The sequence below is a fragment of the Tachysurus vachellii genome, chromosome 1, assembly GCF_030014155.1.
Source record: "Tachysurus vachellii isolate PV-2020 chromosome 1, HZAU_Pvac_v1, whole genome shotgun sequence".
Classification (NCBI taxonomy): Eukaryota; Metazoa; Chordata; class Actinopteri; order Siluriformes; family Bagridae; genus Tachysurus; species Tachysurus vachellii.
Window position 1 is genome coordinate 6,122,087 of NC_083460.1, and position 9,103 is coordinate 6,131,189.

Below are 9,103 nucleotides of genomic sequence, written 5' to 3' on the forward strand. Positions count from 1 at the left end.
TAAAAGGCAAAGCAGGCAAAAGGCTCAATGGGTTTATTTCATGAAGAAGTGCTAGAAATGATAATGGCTATACCCTAGTGTTCATCTTTTTTTTCCCCAGTCTAATTTTTTATAAGAATCTAGCATTTATTTATTTTTTTTAAATTCACTGCAGGATCAGATTGGTATTTGTCACAGGTTGCACTTGATTATCTCACTTTTGGGCACAAAAGCATTCAGTAGACTTCAGATCAGACTGAGAATCTCTCGTGCTCTGTGGTGCTGCATTACAATCCGAAGTGCTGCTGATCTGATAATAAAGTCATTCTGTCGAATGCCCGAGACACTGGACTGAGTACTGTGGTCTTTATGAAACCACTCCAACACACCTGCTGTGGCCAAGCAAGTGAGAACTCGCTGCTTTTATTGGCTTCTGAGCATGCTATTGTTAGGGAGAAGGTTGTTGAAAGATTGAAAGAGAATTATTATTTTGCTGAATGCATTACACTGGGTTGCTAGTTAATTTGTTACTAAAAGGATGTAGCTAAACAAATTAATCAGCAGATCAGTGTGCTTCTATAAATGCACTCCTGATGCACTTGCGCTTTGCAGAGTAAAGTGTAAGAGGCCATTTTAGACACAGGACACAGGTTAAATTATATTACGTAGCTATACACATTTAGCAAGTGGCAATTCACTGTACTTCAGAGCTGAACCAGAATTACAATCTGCTCTGTGAAAGGGTAGTTAATTAACCAAGTCAAGAGTGACGGCTGGTCACGGTTCTGAGGTTTTCCTAATTGACTTTCACTTATTGATATTTGTACTTACACTATACGGTAAATAGCATCACACCCATATATGATTTCTGAACATTCTATTTTAATTATTTCACTCCCCTTTTACCAGATTTGGGGGTGTGGCTTTGAGGATTTGTGCTCATTTCCACCACAAGAGCATTAATGAGATCAGGCACTGATGTCGAGTGAGAGGGCATTGGGGCGCTGTTGGAATTACATTTCATTCCAAAGGTGTTCAGTATGGTTGAGTCAGGGCTCTGTGGGTTCACTCAAGTTCTTCCACTCCAGCCTTGGGAAAACATGTCTTCATGGAGCTTTCTTTGTGCTCAGAGGTCTCTTAGTTGCAAGTGAAGAGAAACCTTAACTATCCAGCATGTCCACACACTTAGGTACCTCAGTCTTGGTCATTGGTGTCACTAAATATGTTTGTAGAAATAATGATATTGTTTTTCCTTTTCATGTTCACAAAGTCTGACAAGATGTTACTCCATCTTTCAGAAAGCATCGTCTTACCACTTCGTCTAATTGGCACAGTGCATAAATTAGGCTAACCAGTAAAGAATAGACTTGGTTTAGAATAGAATTCAGTGGTTTTCATCTTTTACACTTGGACACAATCTTGACTCGGCCTCGACCCCATTAACATTTGTCTTGACTCGACCTCGGATACTCTTGATACTGGACCCGACAGCAGTGGTCTTGACTTCAGACCTGGTTTAAACTCTATTATTCAATCCAAAAACAACACTAAACTCCCAGCTGTGTTACAGTCCGTCCGTTGGTCTGGATTGGATAAGGTGTGATTAGTCCTTCTACTGGGGGGGCACGGTGGCTTAGTGGTTAGCACGTTCGCCTCACACCTCCAGGGTTGGGGGTTCGATTCCCGCCTCCGCCTTGTGTGTGTGGAGTTTGCATGTTCTCCCCGTGCCTCGGGGGTTTCCTCCGGGTACTCCGGTTTCCTCCCCCGGTCCAAAGACATGCATGGTAGGTTGATTGGCATCTCTGGAAAATTGTCCGTAGTGTGTGATTGTGTGAGTGAATGAGAGTGTGTGTGTGTGCCCTGACATGTTGGCACTCCGTCCAGGGTGTATCCTGCCTTGATGCCCGATTACGCCTGAGATGCTCCCCGTGACCCGAGGTAGTTCGGATAAGCCGTAGAAAATGAGTGAGTGAGTGAGTAGTCCTTCTACTTTTTATTTCTCCTCCAGAGGCAATTTAGGGGAAAAGACTGATATCAGTTAGTACATAATCTACTTTCACCTTCATCACACCTACAGTTATATTACACGTGCGCCTTCTCAGTCAGATCAAATCTAGAATGAATTATCTAACGTGATTATCACCCAGGCTGCTACTGATTGAAGCTAGAAGCAAATCAGGACCAGCCTCAAGTTTCATACAATTCAGTTTCTCTTATTTCTCTTAAAACCGTTAGTGGTGCTGTTGTGCTGATTCCACATAAATCCTAAATGTAAGATATTTGTGCCAATGGGATCTTAATGTAAGACTTGAAAGTGTATATTATGTCTTTTTTTGTCTTTGAAAGACAGGGGGTTTAACGTTACAAACTCATATACTTCAGTCTTTTACTGTACATTATACTACTGCATTTATATTTCACATCTTCTCCTTCCTCAGGAACTACAGAATGTCTTACCGACAGCTTCTTTACTTACGTTTCCACACTCACGTTCCTCCTGACCTTGCTCTAATCTCCTTTACTATGAATTCTCTACTTCTTAGTGTCTTTGCTTATTTCTACACAATCACTGGCGTTTCGAAGCCATTGTTTTTTTTTTTCTAATTTCTCAGTCATATGTTATTGACCCGTGCTCAGTTTTTCTCGACGCTCCATGTCTCGCTCTCGCCCTCGCGCGCTCAGTTTCCTTTTTGATCTTTATTCTTCAATATTTACTCTCCCTTTTATTCTTTTGACTCTTCTGCATAGGCGTTAGTTTCTCTTTCGAAAACAACATAGTCTCAAGGAAAAAGCTTTCACATGTAACTTATTTGCAGCACCTTCTCGATGACGAAAATTTGCATTCTGTCAGAAGCACAGTAGGTCAGTACATGTCATTTCTGTTTGGCTGGGTATTGCAGTAGGTGTCATGGCAACATGACGGTTAAAAAATAACTCATAAACTTGTTTATTATGTTATAGCGTCTTGGACGTAATAACTGTTTATCACGCTCCTGCTTTATCCAGTTATACAGAATGTCTGTGAAGAAAGCTGCACAATATTACAGATGAACGAGTGGCTAAAAAATGTAAAGAGAAAATTCAATGTTACCTTGTGACCGATTGTGTTTAACTACAGCTGTGAAGAGGAGACCCGAGGCTTATTCATGAGAGTTTGATGCATTGTTTGCTGGGACACAGTGCTAATATTTGTCATATATAGAAGGTGCTGGAAATAAATAGTACATATTTTTTTTTTCTGTCAGAATCTGTTGCTTTCGTCTGCCGTTTTATCAACCTCTATATCCTGTCGTCTCCCATAACTGTGTCAAAGCCTGTTGTGCTCAGAGGGGATGGCCGTGTACTGTATGTGTGCTTTTGTGTGTACTTTGTATCCGTATGCTTGTGTGAATGGAGTACTAGATAAATCACAATATAATGACAATATCAATCTTAACTGTCATCGCGTCCATGGTGGACTCTGTATCACTGACGTGGTTATTTTTCTGCAACCAGAACGATAAAAAAAAATAAACAAACGTCGAGCCAATAAGGCCACATCACTCACACAAACACAAACACAGTAATGACTCAAAAGTTATTTCCATCACAGTGTGTGGTCAGAGCGATACCCACTCAGCAATTCAGCTCTGCCGTGAGTCAAGTGCCACCTCAGTGAACAAATGGAGACATAGCGTGTACACGTGCGCTTGTGTTTTTCTCCCAACGATATTTAACCAGTGGCTCAGATCACACCTGCGCTGGTATGACAGCAGCATGGTCAGTTTTGTGCCTTTGACTAATTAGGACATTAAATGGTAATCAAGAGCGTTACTGATGTAAAGGAGGAGGCGGGTATGATGAGAGTCGGACGCTTATTAGACAAACAAACATGCAAAAAAAAAAATCAGTTTTTTTGCTTTCAACCCAAAACTACACCCCTCTTCCTTGTTCCAAACACCTCCTCCTCTCACCGTCTGTTCTGCTCAGGGTGTAAACATGAGCGATGAGGTGCTAGTAGTGTGGATCTGTGGACAGATGGAGCAGTAAAGCACATGTGTGAACTGATAGTCCTCTGTAGTGTTTTTGTGAGAATGTAAATATAACATAGGTATTTTTAAGCACATTTTTGGGTAACACTTGACACCCCCATAATGCCTTTTCAGCAATTAACATAAATTAATATAAACATTCATACGGCCACTTTTTTAACCTGTTGTAAAGTTGACATAACACACGAGTAATGTGACAGAGATTTTTGTTGCCAGAGGCTTCGTTAGGACATTTTCCACACAACATATATATTTGCTTCTTATATATCAACCATTAAAAACCCAAAAATATATCTACCGGTGATACGACACTAAAATAAGGATTAATAAATACTCATGAGAGGAAATAGGAAATTCTTCCCTGAGATGAGACCAACCCTGTGAGGATCCTGAGGCATCTAAAGATGTACCAGCTCCAGTTAGACTCTGCTTCATGAAGTATTTGGACATTCTAAGTGATGCGTCCATGTGGTCTTTGAGGACAACAACCTCCTCATCAATACACAATTGTCAGATTGTATATTCGTAATCACACCCTCCAGTGTCACCCAAATGAGGATGAGGTTCCTTTTTGAGTCTGGTTCCTCTAAAGGTTTCTTCCTCTTCCATCTAAGGGAGATTTTCCTCACCTCAGTAACCTCAGGCTTGTTCATTGGGGCCAAATACAAACATTAATATTCATTTTTGTATTATATTAATCTTTGTATAATATTAAATTTCTTGTATTATGTTCTTATGTTCTGTAAAGCTGCCTCGAGACAATGTCCGTTGTTAAAAGCGCTATACAAATTGAATTGAATCGAATTATAACAGATCTATGGCACAGTCATAACCACCAAAAGCATGTTATAAAGTATTACATCGCTGTTAAATTCTCAAACTGGATTGGTCAGAACGGTTCACGTTACAGCAAATGTTGAAATCCATTATCGTTTCTATAGTAACAACTCATTCACGAGGATTTTTACAGCACGATAATTCGAAGCCTAATAATAAACAGATTAAAACAGTGTCTCCAGTGTCAGCAGTCTGTAACAGTTTTTTAGCCCTTGGTATAAAAGTAATAAAACCCTTCAGGACGTGCTGTTGTAGGTAAATAGCCTTAGATACGTCCACATGGTTTACATGCACTTTAATCTACATTAGAGCTTGACTTATACTTCAGTTCAGCTGAAGTTTCAGTGCTCTCTCTATGTCTGTGTCGCTCTCTCTCTTTCTCCAGCTCAAATATCGGACTCTGTATAGGCTACATATCAGCTACATGTCAGAGACATTACAGTGTAGAGCTTTGAAGTCAAACGCTGCAAGTTTCCTCATTATCACATTGTGGGTCTGAGTGAGTGAGAGAGAGAGAGAGAGAGAGAGAGAGAGAGAGAGAGAGAGAAGAAAGGCTAAATAGGATTTCAGTAGGTGTGAGAGCTGATAGGCGGCGGACTGTTTTTTTTCTCTGAAACTATTGTCATTATAATCCCTCCTGCCTGTGTGTTATTGCCTATAAGTGAGAGACTCATATTAACCTTTATGCCATCTGATAATTATTAAGAAGCCCATGTCAGAATGTCTTGTGTGTGTGCATGTGTGTGTATGTGTTTGTGTGGTGTGTGTGTGTGGGGGGGGATTAGAATCACTAGATGAATATAAAGCTAGCTGATCAGTTCTTCTTGTTCCTGTGTAGTGACCGGATCAGCTAGCAGGCTGCCAAGCCACAGCTAAATGTCAGCGGTAATACCGTGGATACGTTAACACTGTGTGTGTGTGTGTGTGTGTGTGTGTGTGAGGAGAATGTCTCAGTGTAATTTACAGCGTTGTATTTCTGTAGAGAGCCATTGTATATTCCGATCTGTCTACAGCTTAGTGCTGTAATGAGATCAGATATATATTAATTAGCCATGTTAATTAAGACGAATTAAGCAGCCGCTTTAATGAAGTGACTCCGCTTTAATCAATTACGAACGGAAAAAGGCTTTTACCGTGTTGATTAACACATTATAGCGTATGCCATGTGTCTCACAAACCTTATAGTACAATCGGAGGAGGAAGAAGAGGGCGATAAGTAGAGGGAAAGGTTAAATCTCCTATCGAGAAGCAGGATCGAACCACAGTCCACGAATGTTATATGCCTTAATCAAGAAAAAAGCACATACTGTTAAGCAAAGACAGTGTGGTGTGATGAAGTAGATCCTTTATACTACTGCGTCTGCTATTGCTAGCATTTTTTGAATTTGTTAAAGAGTGACATGATAAATCCATAGCAGAGAGTTGCATTGACACCAGAGACTTTTTCCACAGGTAAATGTCACAATTGAAGTACACAGTTTTAAACCAGTTTCTATGGAGTCCTTGTTAATTAGCTGCTACTATTCAAAGAATACCATATTAGAATAAGAGCGCTGACATAAACCTTGCTGTCAGCACTACTGTCCAAGCCGTGCTGATATTACAAATGAATCATCTTCTAAATTGAAACACAGATAAATCTTGTTTGAAGGAAGAGATGAACTTGTTTTGTACTATTTATACATTTTTGTCTAAGCTTAAATAGGAAAACAGAATCTTCTACAAAGCCAACATAAAAAAACAGATATATACAGATATATTATTCTGTAGGAAGTATTCTGTTCTACATCCTTATAGCACATTAATAGCAAAATTAAATGTTTATACAGTCATTTTATTTTTACATGCTTCCTAGGTTCGGCCTTCATGATGGTGAACACGTCAGGCCGTTTCGCCGGACAGAGAGCGCTGCTGCTGAGCCCTCAGCTCAAAGAGAACGACACACACTGCGTCACCTTTCAGTACCTGGTGTCCGGCAGGGAGGCGGGAAGCCCCGGGTACCTAAACATCTACATTAAAGAGAACAACAGCCCCACTGGTCTTCCCGTGTGGAACACTTCAGGCCCCGTCAGCAGGAGCTGGACCCAAGTGGAACTCGCTATCAGCACCTACTGGCCCAACTTCTACCAGGTGAGGAATAAATCGAGACTAAAGAAGAAAGATCTCTCTTTAGCTTGTCTTGCAAGTTATTATCTATGAAAATGATAAAGGCCAAAAGATCTCCTCACGATCATCTGTTCAGAACTTCTAAACGTTTTAAATCTATTCATGTTTGAAGCAAACTTTTTAACTCTGTGTAAATTGTTACTATAGAAACGATAACCTGTTAGAACGGGCACAATAACAAACAACAAATTCAAGCTTCTGTTATAAAAAGTTCAACACCATGTGACCAATCAGAGTGCAGAATTCAACAGCACTGTGGCAAATCTGTTACTGCTAATTTATAAGTTAACTGTAACTGGGTTTAATTTAGCATGTAGGTGCGTAATTGGATGTAATCTTTTACATTTATATAGAACAGTATAAGGTTTCATATTCTGCCGTACACCCACACCTCAGAACATGTCATTTATCTGTCCTTTCATCTTCTCCCATGTCTGTATTTCTCTCCGTGTCGCCTTCTTTCACTTCCTCACCCTCCTAGCCTGCTTCACTCTCTCTCTCTCTCTCACACGTTCTCCGCCTCTCTCTCACAAAATAATGAAAACCACCCTCCCCTATTATATTAGAAAAAAATTACATTCTCTCCCTGTCTAGTGGTTTATTTTCACGTGTGGCAGGCTACGCTGGGATCCACAGAGAGGAAGCTGATTTCACACATGCTTGCTTATTAGGTGTCCTCTCTCCAGGGTTCGCAGAAAGTCTGGTGTTAATTGGCAGACCAAGACCCCCGCACCTCGCAAAGGAGAGCGCCACTAAGCTAAATTAGCCCATTAGAACCGGCAGTGGCGGGGCAGACAGATGGGTTGTGATGAGATGTGGCTAGTACGCTCATAGCACATAGACCTCATTAGAAACATGTTCATTTATTACAAGCCATGTTATAGAGTACAGTAGTTAAAAAAAGCATGTATAGATGTGGCTTTAAAGTGCTGTTTAAATGCAAAGGGTTCTGAGTGAATTATTTTGTGCCATTGGTTCTGTATGTATATGTAATAAATTATTTAAGCATCCGTAATCCTGTTGAGGCCTAATGCGTGCTTTAGTTGTCTTCAGGAGGAAACAATTTTTATCAGCTCACTTAAGAGAGATAAAAAAAACACACATTTATCCGTAATTTGGCAGATATTACGCTTTGATTAAGGAATTTGTATAGAAGGTGATATAAAGCAGGAGTCGTACACCAGAGACATGTCATAACAACCAAACTACAACATATCCATTGTGGAAACCGTAACAAGAGTAATTCTGAAGCAGCGATACTCATCAGGACAGCAAGAGACCTGTGGATCATACATACTGACAGCACAAGTGGTAGTGATTGGTTCGATGTCAGGAATTGTGTGCAAGAGCTTAAAGCTATGAGCGCAGAAATGTAAAGTATGTCAGCCGTGCACATGTGCGTGGGCATGTATCCAAGTCCAAGTGCGTCGGTGAATTTGTCACCTCAGTGCATTTGTTGCTGGTGTATATATATATATATATAAATATTTATATATACATGGTGGATGTGGCCTAAACCAAAATAGCGGAAACACTTGGGGAATCTGACGCATGGCTTGTGAATCTGACAGTTTATCAACCACAGCTACATCACTGGAGTTCATAATTGATCAAATGGGTTTGTACCCACAACACATTAAACACAATACTCCAAACTTCTCCTTGGTGATCAATAAACTACATCCATCCATTAAGCTTGGTACATAGTGATGATAGTACAGGGAATTGTCAATGGCTATCGCTTTGGACTATTTAAATGTCTGTCAGAAACCATGGTATCTCATAATATCTGTTTTTATTAATAACCTTAATAACCTTCTGAGACATATCTTACTTTTACATGTCTGTGCTTCTTAACAGATAAAGCAGTGAATGTCTTCACACTCAACACATGAACAGAGATGTATATTAATAAAATGAAGTGTTGTTATCACGGTGATTTTGCTATACAAGAAGTAAGGACTATGATTCAGGGGCAGTGGTGGAGCAAGTGGTTCAGTCTTTGGGTTTTTGACCAGAAGGTTGGGGTTCAAGCTGTCATTGTTGGGCCCTTGAGCAAGGCCCTTAACCCCGAATACTCCTTGGGTGCT

At 40.2% G+C, this 9,103-nt stretch overlaps 1 protein-coding gene across 4 annotated transcripts in view; it reads left to right on the forward strand.

Moving 5' to 3' along the window:
• Nucleotides 1-9,103, forward strand: part of LOC132845834 (receptor-type tyrosine-protein phosphatase mu-like) — a 192,439-nt gene that overhangs the window by 61,623 nt on the left and 121,713 nt on the right. For all 4 annotated transcript variants that reach the window (XM_060870152.1, XM_060870161.1, XM_060870171.1 and 1 more), the window contains exon 3: nucleotides 6,703-6,977. In XM_060870152.1, the coding sequence (XP_060726135.1) occupies nucleotides 6,703-6,977 (275 nt within the window). The remainder of the gene's footprint in view (nucleotides 1-6,702; nucleotides 6,978-9,103) is intronic.